The 19,070-nt window shown below is 35.3% G+C and overlaps 1 protein-coding gene across 5 annotated transcripts in view; it reads left to right on the plus strand.

Moving 5' to 3' along the window:
* The window catches only part of LOC134799323 (sodium/calcium exchanger 3), a 189,798-nt gene that overhangs the window by 125,140 nt on the left and 45,588 nt on the right, over window positions 1-19,070 (plus strand). For 2 of the 5 annotated variants that reach the window (XM_063771711.1, XM_063771712.1), the window contains exons 2-3: window positions 7,073-7,164; window positions 10,472-10,531. In XM_063771711.1, the coding sequence (XP_063627781.1) occupies window positions 7,073-7,164; window positions 10,472-10,531 (152 nt within the window). The remainder of the gene's footprint in view (window positions 1-7,072; window positions 7,165-10,471; window positions 10,532-19,070) is intronic. The other 3 variants (XM_063771713.1, XM_063771715.1, XM_063771714.1) reach the window with 2 other exon arrangements.

Below are 19,070 nucleotides of genomic sequence, written 5' to 3' on the forward strand. Positions count from 1 at the left end.
ATTACTTGTCGGTTTACAACGTAATGAACTAATGAACCAAATAGATAAAAAAATATTTATACGGATTTTTTTTCCTGTGCGTTCATCAAGACATCAAGAGACAGACCCTATTTCATTTCAGAAATTTCTTACAAAATATTGATCAAATTGCATGCATTATTGTAAAAACCATTGCTCAGATGTTGCTGCCTCCTAGTCCTCCTACGATACCCCGCTAAGTTTGATAAATGACGTCAATGACTGCTAAAATTTTACCACCTACGAGCTATAAAGTTTTTGGAAAAATATGAAAATAATAGGTTTGACTTTAATTCATAACATAAGTTGACATTATCAGTGTTTGTAATTTGTAATTAAAAAATGCAATATTGTATATTTATAAAAAAACCATGAATTTGACAAAAAAAACCTTATGCACTGTATGTATTTCATTATGCGGCGTATCTTTTTATTTAACATACGTATGTTTTTTTCGAAACTATTATAAATAGATTTTTTTCATGATTTTTCTACAATAAACAACCATATAATAAGATAATAACACCAAAAAAAAACAACGGGTTGCACTCAGGGAGTGCCGGCAGAAGTGAAAACTCAACGACATTGTAACTAAAAATATTAATAACAGCGCCATTTAGTGCAAAATGTCTGTAGCACTATGTATAATTGAGGTTAACGCCATCTAGCGTTGTATCGTCGCATTACTTGAAACCCCTAAGCACATCACTGTGAGTACTACTGGTACTACAGTTATATTAATACCAGTTTGAGGGAAACTCACTAGATGGCATTTAAATCAAAAAACGATGACATTGTCCGTCACACATAACATAACGTCACGCAAGCGCCCTGCGCCGCCTACATGAAACAGCAGGCTCAGGCATACATTTTCGCCGCGAGGTAGAAAGAGAGGAGAGACGCCTTACGCGTTACGCCTTACGCTGTCTCGAGTTTATAATTTTTTCCCCACCTCAAAAAGTGCACAGCGCCGCTAAAGAAGTTTTCACTTCAAAAATGATACTAACACAGTTCTTTGACATTTTTTTCCCTTTTCGAGGGGCTACCCGAGGTTTTCATCGATTTTTGACAAGTTTTGAATCGTATCTCCTTTTTTTGCACTACAGATAGAATTATAAGACAAACGGTTATCGGTTTTTCAATCTTTTATCTCCGGTTTTGTCCACCGGATTTTGAAACAAAATGAATACTTATTTTTTTATGAATTTTTTAAACATTATCTAAAAAAACATTTTTTTCGTATCTAGTTTACAGTGAAGGATCTTACATGTGCCTACGAAATCTACATATTTGAGTGCGTCTTTGACGTCTCGAAAAGCGTGTGCAGGGTTTTAATTTTAAACTAATTAACACAAAAGTTATGGCCAGAAAACCAGTTTTTTAGCCTAAAATTGTTCAAATTTGATGCCAAATATCTCGAAGACTTTGAAGTAAATATGGGATACTATATTACTTAAAGCCTTGCTGGTAATATAATAAGCTGCAAAAAACATTAGAAAACTAAGGGATACAGATCGAAGGTCATTGGCGTGGGGTAGCCCCTTAAGGGTTAAGCGTAACTTTTCATTATACGTCTTAATATTGAAAAGTTGAAAAATCCCACGCCGCCGCCGTGGATTTTTTCGTGGCGCGCCGCCGCCCGATTTTTTTCGACCGGCGCGCACGTCTATTGTGTACACTTATAAGGATTTTATCTAGTCTGGCTAGTCAATGTAATTTGAACCTTATTGCGCTGATTTAAGGATTAAATTGAGGATAGCTTGCTGATGAAATTAATCGCACCAAATACATAAGCTACCTACCATTTGAATTTCATACAAATAAATACAGGGTGATTTTGTTATGTCTGATTATACCCTGAGGGGAGAATAATATAATCATATGTATACCTAGGTCACATTGAACAGCTTTTACTATGGAACCAAACTCGCGGAAACGCAAAAACGAGATTTAAAAAAAATCACTCCGTATATACCTAAACGTAAACCAATTCCTTACTGACATTATTATAGCAATTGTGTTCTAATTAGAAATGTTTCTGAAACTTAATTAGTAAACATATTATTATGTGATATGTAGTGTTTAGTTTTTTTAAAGTTTAGTTATAAAATATATTTTTATATAATATGTATGCTAGTTTTAAGGTATTTATGTATGGGCCATTAGTTGCCTGAAATAAAGATTTTCATTCATTCATTCATTATTATTTATATTAAAGATGAGGCGTCTAGACTGATAAAAATATTGATTTGCCATCAAATTTAACGTCGGGCAAATAACCATGATGCGCTGAAATTGAAATAAGATTGGTGTGATACCTTTTAAACAAAATTAATTTGTGATGATAAGTTTAGTAGGGCGGAAAACGGGAGGAATTTTTCATTAGGCAGTAAATATAGTCTGTCAAACAACTTTGTCAGTAGAAATAGGCGCGAAATTCAAATTTTCTATTTGAAGATAAGCCTTCGCGCCTAGATTTTTATATTTGCCGCTTTTTTCTACTGACCGAAAACCAAGGCTCGGAACCGGTTTTTTCTTCATACAAAAAATACCGGTATTATTTCGTTCTTTTTCGTTCTTTAGTTTATTATTTCATTTTTAATGGGACAATCTAATAGTACTAAGTTGTCACCTAAATACATGATTCAGTCCTACGTAAAGAGCAAAAAATAATTAAAGATATTGGCCTATTTCGGGTTTTTCAAAAAAACCGGTTTCTGAGCCTTGCCGAAAACCATTTTGTATCGAAAAACGCCTACAAACAGAGAACCCGTCTAACGGGTTTGATGGCAGTGAATGTGTTAAGGTAGTTAACCCAACCGCGAAGATAAGGTAATGTATTTGTTATAATAATGTAAAGATTTTTACCCAGTTATTCGCTTCGTGCCAGCGATACGATCAAAGGAAACAAAATCACTAGTCTTGCATGAATGATTCGCCAAGATTGACCATCAGGGTGACGTAAGACGACGCCCTCGCAGTAAAGTACGTAACAGTAGGTCCATTATTGTTTACCCGACTACAAAAAGGTGGAACTGTTTCAAAATATGCAAAATTATTAAAATATATATATATATATATATATAATCACGCCTATTTCCCGGAGGGGTAGGCAGAGACCACGGATTTCCATCTTGCTACGATCCTGACATACCTCTTTCTTCTTTAATTTTTTTTTTCTAATTAGTTTATAAATGTAAACAATTGGCGTGAATTGGAGCAGATTAAGACAGAATGGCTTTCTCTTGTGTCAGAGGCCAAGATACTTTTGGGGTCACAAAGCCAGTGTATGACATGATTTCAAAAATAATAGTAATTTTAAATTAAGCGTTAAAATGATAAAAATGCAATAGTTTCGTTTACGATTCTGTAAAAACTGATCTGAGACTGACTCTAGTGGATGGCTCCTCTACATTCAGAGATGTATTAATTATATAGAGAAACCTTCTGACCATATGTATTCTTAGGAATAAAACCTTCCCCATTTCGCAGCAATTCGGGACGAAACATTGAGTTGTCTTCGCAATAACAAATAAAAACTAGGAACTTACTTAATTTAATATTTTGCTTTTTAAGGACCATTATTACGTTAGGCAATGTCACTTTGACATTTGCCTTCCCTATTGTTTTGGGATTTTATTGAACTAACTTATTACCGTAAAATGGGGTGAGTAGGGATTACGAGGGCAGTTGGGTTATGAATGGGGTGAGGAGGGATGACAGAGGGGTGAGTTGGTTTTTACAGGCTACTGCTACGTAAATTATATATTCTAATAACAAATCAACCTATTATAATGTTCATAATCCCAAAGTGTCGATCCAACAATTTTCAAAACTCACCTTAATAGGAAATCCCTCGTCACCCCAACTACGGGGTGAGCTGGGATTTCCTACTATTTCATGTTAATCTCTAAAGTTATGAAATGAAACAACAAATTATCATTGACAAACTAAAATTCATACATCCGGAACACTTTTTTTGTATATAAATCAATGTGCTACATATAAAAATAAACTTTTATAAGGGTTTGAACTTCGATTTCGTCCCTACTCACCCCATTTTACGGTATGTCTTGGTGTTTTTTGTTAAAAATTGTAGGCAGTTTTTTAAGTAAAGTAAGCCCGATAAGTTTGTAAAACTGAAAATTGGCTAGTTTTACGAACTAGAAAACATCAAAGTAGTGAGCTAATATGTCTTTCTTATGAGTTTTACGTCTCATTTTAAGCTTAAGTACTTAATCTATGTACTATAAAGTAGGTAGATTACTTATTTAATTAAGGTCATGGTCATTGGTTAACCTACTGGCATTTCGTGTTTTGTCCTATTTGAAGGACATTTATATTCTATAATTCTTGTTTCGAAATATACGACTTAATTGCGGCAACACTATTACGGCCCACAACACAGGCCTTATTAAGCTTAAAGGTTGACTCACGCTAGACCGGGCCGTGCCCGGGCAGAGGCGTCCGACATGTCATTTCTATGACGGCTGCTCGGTGATCACGTGGTACTTTCCATAGAAAACGACGCACCGGAAGCTCCGGCCCGGCCTAGCGTGAGTCAACCTTAACGTGGGGCTTAGTCGATTTTTGAACCTAATGTCTTTATTATAATTTAGTTATTCAAGGGCATTGGTCATTGGTCAAGTTAACCTACTGGCAGTTCGTGTTTTGTCCTACTTGAAGGACGGCTATACTTAGCCCGTACGGTGGCAATAGGATCGATAGCGCCTTACCGATGCAGCGGTCACCGTTGGCTACATTCAAAAATATAGGTACAGTCGACGTCAAAGATATGTTTGCATTTTTCGCCCTATTACAAAGGAGTAAGGTGCAAAAGTGTAAACATATCTTTGACGTCGACTGTACGTGAAAATGTACAGCTTTTACTTGGTATTTTAACACACTGCTCGATTAGAACTTTAAGATACGTCAATTAATAGATCTGGACGTTTTTGTTTGAATAAACGTCACATTTGACACAGCCATATCATTTCTAGATCTATTAACTGACGTATCTTAAAGTTTGAATCGGGTCGACATTCAGTGCCAGCGCGAGCTGCTACGAGCGTAGCCGATAACACGGGAAAACCCGTATGTAGCGGAAAGCGCCTACGATGTGTTAAGAAAAGTCTGACATTAAAGTGATGTTAAAATTAAAAAGCAATAATATCATACTTGTGAGTGAAGTTAAAGTTACGCAACATTTGCTAAGAATTGAAAATTTTGGTTTAATGAATTCTATTCATCTGAAGCTTTTGATTTTGAATACAATTCTGCCCCGTCCTACCACTAGGTTTTTAAGGATTTTATTTCGATCGGTTACTAACCGGTTTTAATTAACCAGTTTTTCCATACAATTAAAAACCGGTTTAGATTCCCTACCTAGCACGCATGAGTAAGAGTAAAGGCTTTGCCGGTAATCGGATGCGATTTGCATTACATTTAGGTACATACCTACTACATGTTTAATTGCGCCTTACAATATTTACAATACAAAATATATTGTGAAATATGAAACCAAAAAACGGTCGCTCTCAGCTAATACTTTGTAAGACAGTACAGTATCTCCCTAATGGGCCTAATATCCTTACAAAGTTATTACTAACCATCGCCTCTCTGGGCCGTTTTCCCAACGTAAATCGGTTTAAGTTCTCCCCGTAAGGGTAACACACGTTTCGTTGTGGGTCATGATTCTGAAATATGTATTGGACGAATCGAAATGATAGCCAAAACGAATTTGCATGTAATAGCTCGCTCCATAGCTTACCCCGGTTTACCAGCATTTCATATCTCTTTGACAATTCCTCATACATGCAATGCTATGATGATATATTTTCCCTCATTTCCTCTTGTACTTGTAAGCGCTATACATATGCATATGCCTGTATGGGGGGCGGGGTGTCTAAAAAAAATTGTGTGATGTAATTAATGGATGACCCCTAATAGCAAATTCGTGGATTCATCTTCTATGTAGACACAACTTCGCATCGTCCAACATTACAATATTGAATCTCATCCACAGATTGCCATTTTCCTACCTCTGCAATAATGTACTAATATCCAGTAATTTTGTCGCCTTTTTAAGAGGGTTGGTTTGCGTCAAATCCGGTAGTTCTAAAATAATAAATCTCAGAAACTATTAGATCCAAAGAGACAAATCTAGTCTCGTATTGTAGCAAATTTAGTCTACTTTAAAAATGTACTGAGAATATAGTATCAAAAACTAGTCCTTTAGGGTTATAATCACCCAAAGCTAAAAAAAAAACGGAATTTTCGCAGTTTTTTCGATTTTTGATAAAGTTGCGTTTGGTGCTCACAAACCTGGATTATTCATTGAGCCAACATCATAAACAAGTTTGCAAAATATCAGAACTATCGGATTTGACGCAAACGCTAAATGTATAAAATTACTGTATTATAATATTCTTATAGCGATCATTAACTACCCCATTACATCCTCAACAGCTATTTATTGTTTACCATATTTTCGCTTAAACAATCCAAATTCTAACTGATTTTCCAATAGCTGTTAACCACGTGTCGTGTCAATTTCACGTGACGTGACAAAGAACTATAAACTTATCAACATGTAAAATTAACTTTGAACAAACTCGGCTGTAAGAATGCGTACATATCCCCAATAAAAAATAGAATCAATGTTTTTTTTAATCTCTTGAAGTAGCAACTTGACGTGAAAATTTTGCGTGGTCCGTGGTCTATTGCTCTTAATATCGTATTTAATTTGTATGAAATAGGCATTAAATTTCCGTATCTGAATGCGCTCCCTGTATAAGGCTAATATTTTCTCACCTAACCGAGTTACCGTTATCGAGTTCCCGTGGGATGTATTTCGTAAACTGTTGTGTAGGTTTTTTCTGTTCCTTTTTTGTTATATTGTGAACTCAGTGAGCGTTTTATGCAGTAATTTTGTTGTGTTTACGTTTAGAACAGTAATACAATAAGTAGGGTACCCCAGCAATGTACAGCCCATACGAGTACCTAGTTTAAATAAGTACATCATTATTATGTTGGTTATTTTTGCTTGTTCCAGAAAGTTCATCCCACTACACATCATAGAAGAGGACAGTTACGAGAAAGATGTTCTTTTTTACGTCAACCTGGGAAACCCGGAGTTGATCGGTGGTATGTAATATAACATTAACATATAACTTAAGATACAAATTAAAAAAAAATTGATCATCATAGTAACATCACTATTTATTACCGTGATGTCCGTTATTAAAAAAAACCTATGCATCCATTAGTAACCTGTTCCGTTTTAGTATAATTCTAAAAATAAATATGTCTACAGTCTATTGCCGCGACCAAGGCTCGGAACCGGTTTTTTTAAATCCCAAAATAGCCCTGAATTATGTATTTCGGTAACAACTTCGTATTATTAGATTGTCCCATTAAAAATGAAATAATAAACCAAAAAACGAAAAAGAACGTAATAATACCGGTGTTTTTTGTATGAAGAAAAAACCGGTTCCGAGCCTTGGCCGCGACCCATACAAAATGTATGCAGAGTCGTGGCAATTAGACGCAAACGCAGATATAATCTCAGACCCTTTATTTTATTTTGTATGGAACTAAAAGTAGCGTGATGCTTTGTCAGCTTTACGAGAAAACAATAAATAATTGATACTAAAATGGGTTTTTGCTAAAATTCTAAAAGGAAGACTTTTTTTTTAATTGGCAGATATATTTTTTTTTAATGCTGTCAACAAGAATGGATTGCAAAATTAGGTAAATTGGTAACAAATTGACTGCCGGAAAATGGAAGAAAGTGATCTAAACTTATGACTGAATATTCGTTTTGTTCTAGTTCATACTGAAATCCCAAGAAAGAAAAGACATCGTGTTTGCGACGAAAAAATCCCTCTTTTTAATTATAATACTTAGAGTTTGTTCGGAAAAAAAAGAGTCGTGGAATGTATCGCCAATACATAAGAAACCATTTATTGCAACACAAAAAGCATACAGGTTACATAATATAATAAGATTAAAAAATAAATTGTGCGGCGAAAGGAACGGGCTCAGCATACGCTGCGTCAGTCATTTCATTACAAATTGCCTGCGCAGCGCTAATTTTCAGTCCACGACTCTTCTCTTTCCGAACAAACTCTAACTTACTTATGTACTTATGATTATTTTTATGATTAAAAACGAATATCAGATATTCTCAACAGGAAACTAAAACGATATCACAGTCATAAGTTTCGAACGCCGCAGTTCCATTTTCAAACTCCGCAAACGGCCCAATACTGACAACTTAACGATAACGGCGCTCGCAAGTTAACCAACACACTCGTGCCAACTCACGAACTGCCAACATACAAAGTTAGACTGTTGGCCCGTGAGACTTAACCAACTAACTTACGGAGGGTCGCATCTTGCTTTTCCGTTTTAAAATCCAGGGTGGTTTAGGAGACGTGAGCAGTAAATATTAATGGATCGTTCGCCAACGTATTTAAGTTAGTAAGGTAAACGTACTAATGCTCGACATGCTAATATATTGGGCATTAGCATGTCGAGCTCTAAAACACCTTGCTGTCACCTCTATTGACAATGACTTAAGTTTCAAGATGACATGTACTGGGACCGCGTCGAGCACCAGTACGTTTACCTTACAACCAAACCTTTATCCTGTTTTTTAACATTTGCTTAAGTAGTATCTACAACCACGGTCATCCTACAACAACTTTAGGAACAAATCAAATTATTTTTTATTAAATATTTTGACTTGTGTTTACCCCACAACACCCGATTAATAATAAAGATAAAACCTCTTTTACCGTTATGACATCATTTTGAATATGAAGAAAATAAACTGTCCCACTTTTAGATATGATTTTTCAGATGTAAACTAGACTCTGGTGAAATTCAATTTGACACTTGTCATTGATAAAGCAAAGATGACGTTGGCGGAAGTGGCCTTACACAGGACTTACTTAAATACTTTTTTATTTTTAATTCCACGATAAAAAATACTAATGTCCATTGACGTATTATATCTATGGACTGGCCTTACGGGCACTAAAAATGGTACTAGTTCAGCGGTGTGACTCACCAATTCGAGCCAATCGCGCAGCCTAACGCAGCTAGTTGCAACCAATCGCGCGTGTGATGCGAACTCATCAACCAATCGCGTGCGTGATGTGAACTCATCAACCAATCGCGTTGTAGCGGTGTCACACCGCTGTACTGGCCCCATTCTTATTGCCCGTAAGGCCAGTCCTGAGATTTTATACGTCAATGCTAATGTCACTATTACTGGACTATAACCGCGAAAATCGAAGTTCGCAAATTGCATACCTACATCTTTCTCTGTCACTCTAATTATGACCTTATTGGAGTAAAGGGAAAGATCCCCGCAACTTGCAAATTTCGGTTTTAACGGTAAGCCCTCTGGTACGAAATTGTAGCTAGGTTAACATTTATTGAATGTGTAGGGTTGATCCAGATCACGTCTCCTGAATCACCCTGTATGCTTTAATGAGCGGAATCAAGGTTGATTTTCCGTTAACATTACGAAATCTAGGAACGTTCAACGGAGTTTTCTGATTATTTTGAATTTATTAATGCATTTTACTAGTTAATGAGTTAATTTTAAGCATGGCAGAGATCCAGTTAGTTCGTGGAGTCGGCAAGTGCATTAACTATGTTTTTGTGTTGCTCGGTGAAAATGATTTTAGGTATCCAGAGTCAGATTAAGCTAATTCTCCCCTGATTTGGTAAGTGACAAAGTGCGAAGTGCCATAAATTTCTAAGTCCTAAGTTTAGGGTCGGCCGTCCATCAGTTAGCCGCTGGTACACAAATAGCCTCGTGAATATCTAGCGGACAGTGGCATTTTCACACTTTGTAACTGCAAAGTCTTCGCAGAGCTTAGACTGATTCATGCATATGCGTATTATAATGAATGTTAGATAATATTATTTGAAATTAAATATTTAAAAGAATTTGAAATTAAAAGCATTGATGTCTGTCGTTCCGATTGGTCAACACTAATGTTTTCGCAACAAAAATAATTGACTAAAAATATTAATTTAGAGCAGGGATCGGATACCGGTATTTTTTGTATGGGAACGAAAACGGTATTTTTTCGTTCTTTGTTAAATATTTCATTTCTAATTGGGCAATCTAATAATACGAAGTCGTTACCTAAATATGTAGGTACATAACCGAGTCCTACATTTCGAGTATAAAATAATTCGAAAATATAGTTATTTCACAGTTTTTGCAAAAAACCGGTTCCGATCCCTGAATTTTAGAGACACACGTATAAGCAAGACTAATCAATCTTACAACTATATTCCAATCATTTTCACCGAGCACTGATTTGAAATTAACTTGTTTTCATAGTTTTAAAACATAGTCGATGCATTTGACCCGCGTTTAAATTGGCTTTATTCTTCGTTTATGCATGAATTAATTTTGTCCCGGCAGAAGTATTTGAAACATTCCTGCCTGATGCATCGGCTACTGTCTCAGTAGCGTTTGAGCCTGGTAAGTTGTGTTGTGGGATGGGTTACGCTTGGTAATAACTATTAGACCAACACGAAATACTGAAATATTAAATACTAGCGACCCGCCCCGGCTTCTAACGGGTTAACAAATTATACACCTAAACCTTCCTCCAGAATCACTCTATTGATAGGTGAAAACCGCGCGAAAATCCGTTCAGTAGTTTTTGAGTTTATCGCGAACAAACATACAGACGCGGCGGGGGACTTTGTTTTATAAGGTGTAGTGTTACTCACGATAAATAATGCCGGAAACGAAAATTTGGGGGAAAAGTACTTAATTAAATTATTACCAATGGTCCAACACATAAAATCCACGTATAGACGCGAAGATAGATTTCAGCTTTAACTTCTAAATCACCAATGTTACATACTGGGGCCTATTGCATAATAAAATACAAGCTAATACTATTATTTACTTTACATACAAAACACAATACACACACAATAAGCCCCAGCACGGATATCATGGTCGCATTTTTATCACTTGTCATGTTATGTGTCACTTTCGCACCTTCATACTTGTTAGAACGTGACAGGCATGGTGACAGATGATAAAAAGGCGACCATATTAGCCTTGCTGATCATTGTTCCAGACATCCTTCCATATCAGAAGTGAATATTTATATATATATATATTAATATATATCAGTGTGGTATTGATAGTATTACCAAGCGTAACCCAATGAGTTTTATTTTCTTGGCTACCGTTTTTTATGGATATTGTAGTTTGCTTTAGAATGTTTCTTGTTTTTGCGTGTGAATTATTTCACCGTTTGGTGTTATATTGACTCTGCACGTGATTTGAACAGTTTCAGTGTTAGCCTATTAATGACTCTCTATGTATAAAATTTTATTTACCTTCTGATCTAGCAAACATATATTACCTATTACCTGGTTCAGTAACTACAACAGTCTTAATTTTTAATTACTTACATAGCCGACCGCTATAATTATATATTGTTTTAATTCTAACCAATTAATAATAGTAGTTTATGTAGTACCCATAGTACAAGCTTAGCTTAGTTTGGGGCTAGGTCGATCTGTGTAAGATTGTCCCCAAAATATTTATTTATTTATTAACTAGGTACTATGTGCAGTCACCTGCACTAATATGTTGCTAATACTAATAATATGTGGCACGGTCTTGGCTCTACAAATAAGATTTTGTCAGATATTTTTTCGGCCTTCGTTGTGCAACATATTATTGCAGGTGACTGTACAAAAATGAAAGGTTTTAAAGTATGACTGTAGATTTATGAAACAAGCTGAATGCGAGTGTTTTAATGCCTAATTATGTTACAATTAGTTGTACATACAGTGCTTTTTCTACACACATTTAATAAGCTTTCTATGATGTGTTCAGAAACTACATGTTACGATAACCATTGTCGTTTGATCACACACTCAATAAAACGTAATTTCGACTGATATTAGAAACGAAGTCATATCAAATTCCTGTGGTTTTCAGAAATGTTGGAAATTTGAATGTCATTATTAAATCGATACCGACGTTATTGTACGCAATAACAACATTTACACAGATAAGAAATTTGTTTATCTTTATGCTGGTCGTAACTTCTGGTTTTTGAACGCATCATAAAGGGTTTATGATATGTGTGTAGGAGTGATTCTCAAAATAGTGGCATCTTAACCTGTCATCGAGTTTTTGAATTGAATGTATGTTTATTTGCTCTTTTTCATATGAAACAAAAATGTATCTAGATAAACTAAAACAATGTTTATCGAGGCCAAGTCATTATTTTTATTTCAATTTAATACTTATATTTATAAAAAATAAAGAGTAGCACTTTTTACTGTAACCTGTCTTGCCCAAAAGCATCGCTCTTCCAGTTTTAGTTCTTTAGATTTTATAAGCACCAATTTATGTAAATAAAATATCATGCTATATAATAACATAAAAAATACATTTAAAAATGTACTTTGCACAGGCCTTATATATATTTTTTTACAACAATATTCACGCACAAAGTTTGTCCAAGGATATTTTCTCTGTTAACCTGTACCAACCTGTACATGCGCGGTATTGCATCTGACTCATACACAGAAAAAAATATTTAGATCATAACTATGGCAAAATATTAGGCAAGTATCAAGCTAACCACCGTAGGGTACCATTATGACCCAAGTGTCGTAGTTTCGTAGAGACAAGTGGTTAAAGGCAGAAATCTGGGGTTTTGTAACGGAATGTTAACTTTAACTTGTCTCGATTATTTTACGAATTTGGTATGGGGCCTAATGTAATAATATAATTTTAATATTGTATGAAGGTTTATTCATCTATGCTAAAAGTGAGACATTCGTATTATTGTCCGTTCAAGGGAAAAAATAAAAATGAATGTATTTTTTACTGTAACCTGCTTATCTTTAACCTGTGTTCAATGTATAGGTTATTGTACGTCTTGAAAATAACTTCTTCATTTTTCATTCCCTTTTGAAAATTTGGGGTACTTGAAGTGGTAAAACATATTTTTCATTATTAAAAGTAAAAAAAACACAAAAAAATTTTTTTCATTTACTTTAACCTGTCGATGCCACTTTTTTAAGAATCACTCGTAGATAAATAAAAGAACCGCACAGCAGAAGGAAACTGCTCAAACAACCATGATTCCAAACACATTTGTGTGTTTCTTTATGGCTGCCTTTGTATTGTTTTCCGAACGGTTATAAACATAAACGCAAACCAATCACACTTTCACACGACAAAAAATACTGCCAACTTATCACTGCTGACGGTAAAGTCATCAAACTATCTCGACTTAGTACGAAATGTTGTCGAGTCTGAAGGAGTGACGACTGTCTCGGCAACATTGTTAAGTTTGTCATGTGTTACCGTAAAAGTTATGTCGTTTTGAGAGCCGGATGTACAACAGTAACACTCCTAACTGTACATTTGTGGACCTTGTTACAAAATGCATAAGGTCCACCTACAGTTAAGAGTTTGGGCGATGTACAAGTTTGGGATGGAAGATAAAAATAAAGTTTGCTCAACGAGAACACACTGAAACTTTGACATTAAAGAGGCTTTCTTGGTTTGATGAGGAAGTTTTCAATTACGGTACCTACTAGACATGTGCGCCGCGCCGCCGCGCCGCCGCCGCCGACGATTTTTCCACGCCGCCGCCGCCGATAAATTTGACCGGCGTATAATCGGCGTGGGCAATTTTGATACCTATCGTGTCTTATTGCATGTTGCGTAGTGAGTAGATAGTGTCAGAGATATAATTTAAAGAACCTTATGCTTTTTCGCTTATTATTTGCCAGTGAACCAAATTAGCATCATTTTTGCCGTTGCGGTGTTAGCTGTGATAACGATTTAGCGTTAATTTAAACAAGATCTAGTTTCTGGATCTCAGGTTATTATTTGATATTTTATCGCACAGCTTTTTTGTTTTACTTCAATAGTCTCTTGATTGTCAATTTAATCAGTGAACTAAAGTCAAGAAAATAGCAGGTTCATATCCTAGGACATATACATGCTATTTTCTTCTTAGAATGTTGCTGGAGAGCAAGCTGTCACCACGATTATAATTGCGTATTTTATGATTTCTCGTATGATGCTGATGACACGCATAAGGGTCATCATTTATGATAGATATGATTTGATTTATTTTAATACTTTATTTGATTTATTAATCACATAATATACAAATTCATTTAAAATTACACACGATCAATTCTTCTTCAGATTATCAGCTTCTTTTACTTAACAATATATTATATTTCAATCAAAATTATAAAAGTCAGGATAAAGCTTCGTAATAAGCTATACCTAAACAATTATACCTACCTATAGGAACTTAAATTACCAAGTATCATCACTAAGCTAGCAGTAAATAAAACAAAGTAGACCTTAATATTCCATAAAACGGGATACTTCAAAGACATTCTGTTGAGCGAATCAACCTGCCAGAGACGTTTACTTTCGAAAACGATGACATCTTTATTCTAACATTAACTTTTTATTTTCATATTTAAACATACCGTTGGTAACCGTTAGGTTGGTATTGGTAATATATGGTTGCCAAGTGACATGATGGGATATAATTTTCGGCAATAATTTAGAAAACACACATAATATGTTTTGGATAGTCTATTAAATATTCAGAAGGCTTTAATGTAGAGTTTCTACAGCCACGTTCTCATGCAGTATCAAAAATTATGCCACGCCGATTTCACGCCGATCACGCCGCCGCCGCCGATCAAAAAATCATCGGACGCCGCCGCCGATGATTTTGCCATCGGCGCACATCTCTAGTACCTACTTTTGTCACAGGGCGGACACGCCATACATCAAAAATCATTTGCGTGTAAATGTGTGCGCGGCACGTCTGTACACGTAGCATTGTGTATGTGGTGTGGGTAAGTCGCTTTACTGAGAGCACGCCAGAAGTCCGCCAGATTCATGTCGCGGCCATTCGCGGGGCGAGGTAATGCGAGTCGGGCGGGATGGTGCGTGGCCGTTCTGTATGATACTACTATTACTTATTCTGTGCTTTTGTATGAAGTTTTGTAATAAAAGTTAATCAAGGTGACTATTAAGTTTATGAAGATTTATTTAACCTTTATTGCACAACACAAGAAAGTACAAATGGCGGACTTAATGCCACAAGGCATTATCTACCAGTCAACCATTGGGCCAAACATAAACTTACAATTCACAGATTGCATTTTGGCCTATTTTTCAGACACTAAAAATGTGTTTTGAATAGTCTTAATACATAATATACCATACTTATTTTTCTGGCAAATAATAGGTTCAATAGATATTTTTCAATTAGGTACCTACTATATTTTATGAAAAATCTCATTAAAATGAAGAAAAACGTTAAAAAAAAAAAATATTCATCTTAAAAGACTTTTGCGCAGATTTTTGCTTTGAGAGTACAATTTCAAAAGAATCTTATATGGGGATAAATTTTATACGGGTTTAATGGAATAAAAATGTGATATCCTTTTAATAACTTCTGGCTGGATACTTCCGAGGCGCGATCACGTAACCAATATTCTAATAAAACTCCTAAACCTTTCGCACAATAAACTCCAAGTATTAAATACCCTAAAGCCCAAATATGCGATGATTTATGACGTGCAAGAACAAGCAATTTTCGACTTTACCCCAATATCCTTCGGTCTACCTAACGCGCCATTTTTCCTTAACGTTCGATATTACATGACATAATACAGTCGGGTCGAGATTTCCTATTGCGAGCCGAGGGTACCGCAAGCAAGCTCAGGTAAAACCAGTTAGTATATGACCCCATATCTGTTATCACAAAATACACTTTTAACAAGTTTTGTTTTACTGTTGAATCGTGACAAAAAATATATCATTTTAGAAATATCCTGCTTATACAAGTTTACACTACACGCGTCCGTGCTCAATCCTCTTAGCTCACCTTGCAAAAAAAACAAAAAAAAAAAAACATTTAATTTTGAAATCAATAATGAAGGATATAAATTATGCTTGAATTTCTTTTATTCTTTTGATCGAACGAAACAAACGAAATACAACTCTGTTCCAATTCAAATGGTTTATACTTTGTATATTTATATAAAAAGTACCTAAACAAATAATTTGTACATTTTCGGGTAGTTATAACATTTATTGCTTAACCAACTAAATACAAAACCGCCTGGCTCTGTCATTGAACATCCTGACTTTAACCTACTTTATTTGATAGTGTAATGTATTCATCTACCCTCAACTGGCTTAAGGAGCCATTTTTAGGTAGATTTTGTTTACTTTTATTTAAATACCTAAAGATACAGAGTATAAATTACATTGAAATAATTAGTACTACGGGTAGGAGCGTAGCTCGTAGGCCCCCTCAACCCGCCACCCTATAGCGATTAGAATACTCTTAATCCGGGGGCGGACCTTGGGAGCACTGACCCAGTTCCCTGATCAACCGATAAGCCCCGAACAAGATTGTGACGTATTTCATTTATTATATTGGACAAATTGATAAGATTCCTTCGCTGTCATTTTCAACGTTTTCCGGGCATATAGAGATAGAGATATCGGGCGCGGCAATGTTCGAAATTCTTCGGTATTAGTGTCGTTATTTTAGAATGTAATAGAAATATAAGCTAGTGAGAATATTTTGTGTAGTTGAGTAATAGCAAAGACATATGTAACTTCGTATAAGACGAATAAAGTCTAAGGAAAAAACGTGCCTCGGAATTCGGAATTCAAGCAAAAGTCATTCTCGAATAGATGGCGCACACACCTTTAGCCTATCCTCGGCTAGATGGCGTGACGACACCGTTTCATATTTAACAATTTTAACACATAGATATTAGTGAATGAACATGGATCAAAATGATATAAAAATAATAAAATCATTTATCCATATATATACATTTTTTGATAACTTTATACGTTTTCATTTTGAGTTTTAGTCGTGTGTCGATAGATGGCAGTAAATTTACAGTGACTACAAAATTTACAATGACAGGACCCCTCTATACTATCTATTCTTTTTGGTAATAGTTATTGTTCAGCGGTGGAGGTGGATTTGGGCTGATTCCAGGGGCCCATTTCTTGAACGATATTAGTCTAATATTATTAGTGTGTTGTCATGACAACCCATACGATTTGACGGTTCGTGAACATTTAATATTAGTCTAATATCGTTCGAGAAATGGGCCCCAGATGGGCGCAGAAGTCAAAAACGTCTTGTAAACACAATAATTATATTTGATCAAAAGCACAATTAGCACATATTTTAGGTGGAAATGTGATGTGTATGTTTTATCCCGTTTACATGGTAACAGCATTCAAGAATAGAACTAGAGCCTATGCTCTATAGCACAGAGAAATGTGAAAAGAAATTATTAGAGTTTCGTTCTGTTGGAAGTGTACACGCAGCCATCGGCAAACTCTAGTAATTATTAAATTAGTAGGCACATACCAATACCTGACATTTGAGTAGAAATCGATTGGCCTTCTAAGGTTGTTCGTATTATTTTACTCAATGCTTAGCGTATTATTTTGATGCACACAATGTTGCAATGTTGCCATTCTTGCTGAATGGGTTAAGTTAAAGAGTCGATTTGTGGATCCCTTCACAATCTTCAAATGTATTTCATGAAACCGCAAAACCCTTAATAAATATAGTACAATTCGTACCCTTAAGAGTCCCCAGCATGCTTGGTTCTCCAGACAAACGTAGTTACGCTCTCATTTTAAAACGACTAGCTAGATTGCTCTGAAACTTTGTACTTAAAATAGGATAAGGTATTATCTAGTTCTGTAATTAAGTTTCGGATATCATAGTACAGCGAATTTAAGTTTTTCATACAAAAGTTTTTTTGAAATGAAATGAATCAAATGAAAAGAATTTATTTGACACAACAATCTTAAGATTAATAGATATTAAATACCTATACGACATAGTTTTGTAACTTGTCTCATAGAGGATACCACTCAGCATGTGTCGGAGCCACTCGGAGCGCAATAGTGCAACGACGCTGATTTTCAGTGGACCCTTAAACTTAATTTTTTTGCTCTATTTCATTTGTTTTTATAAACTGGAGCTATATAAACTAATTAGAGGACTAGATATACCTCATGTCATTGTAAGTACATACATGCAAAGCTTCATTACATTACTATATGTAGTTTTATAATGAGAAGGAAACCCGTTTGTATGGGAAGGTGAAATTCGGCCGAGCTTGCTGGTGACTCTTAATTTCATCAATGAGATACCTCTTAACCACTTGACAGACGAATTGGGGTGTTAACACACATATAATCCGGGTGTAACGTCCCCGCGAGCATTGCCCCAGCTAGTATAAATGGGATTAGGTGCGATATGTGTAAATATCGGCCAATTTGGACCGGCGGCCATTTTGTTTGCTTCAACACCTTACTGTTGGAGATTGATTATTTTAGGGATATTAACTAGTGATTGATTATTTCTATCCATAGAGAATAGGGTAGATAAAAGTTTTTTTTAATGGTAGATACATATTAGTCGATCAGGTTTGTTTTGAGGGTCGATAGTCAAAAATGACAGTCAAAATTCGCTGTCTCAATATTACAGGGTTCTACATATGTTTCACTTTTATCGAACTGAAATTTGAACATTGTCACTGTGACATTAACAGGTTCGATCGACAGGGATTTCGAGATAATTACAAGATCTTGAGACGATTTAGAGATCAACTAGATCTACATTAGATATCGACTAGATGTGACTTGGATATCTAAGGCATAACTTGTCGATATCGTTCAAGAGAATCGCGGAAACGTCAAATTTGACATATCTATTTTACAAATAGATATGTCAAATTTGTAAATTAAATTATCCGTAATAAATTATCCGTATCGTAACTTGTTGAAGTCTAGTAGAAATCTAATTAATTTTCCGAATCGAGCCGTAAGTCGAATTTCAACTATCTTGAAAATGTAACATAGAACCCTGTAATATTGGGCCAGCGAATTGTCATCGTGGGTTCATCACTGCTACACTTAATTTTTTTAGGATTAAAAA

Source organism: Cydia splendana, chromosome 18 (genome assembly GCF_910591565.1).
Source record: "Cydia splendana chromosome 18, ilCydSple1.2, whole genome shotgun sequence".
In the NCBI taxonomy this organism is placed as follows: Eukaryota; Metazoa; Arthropoda; class Insecta; order Lepidoptera; family Tortricidae; genus Cydia; species Cydia splendana.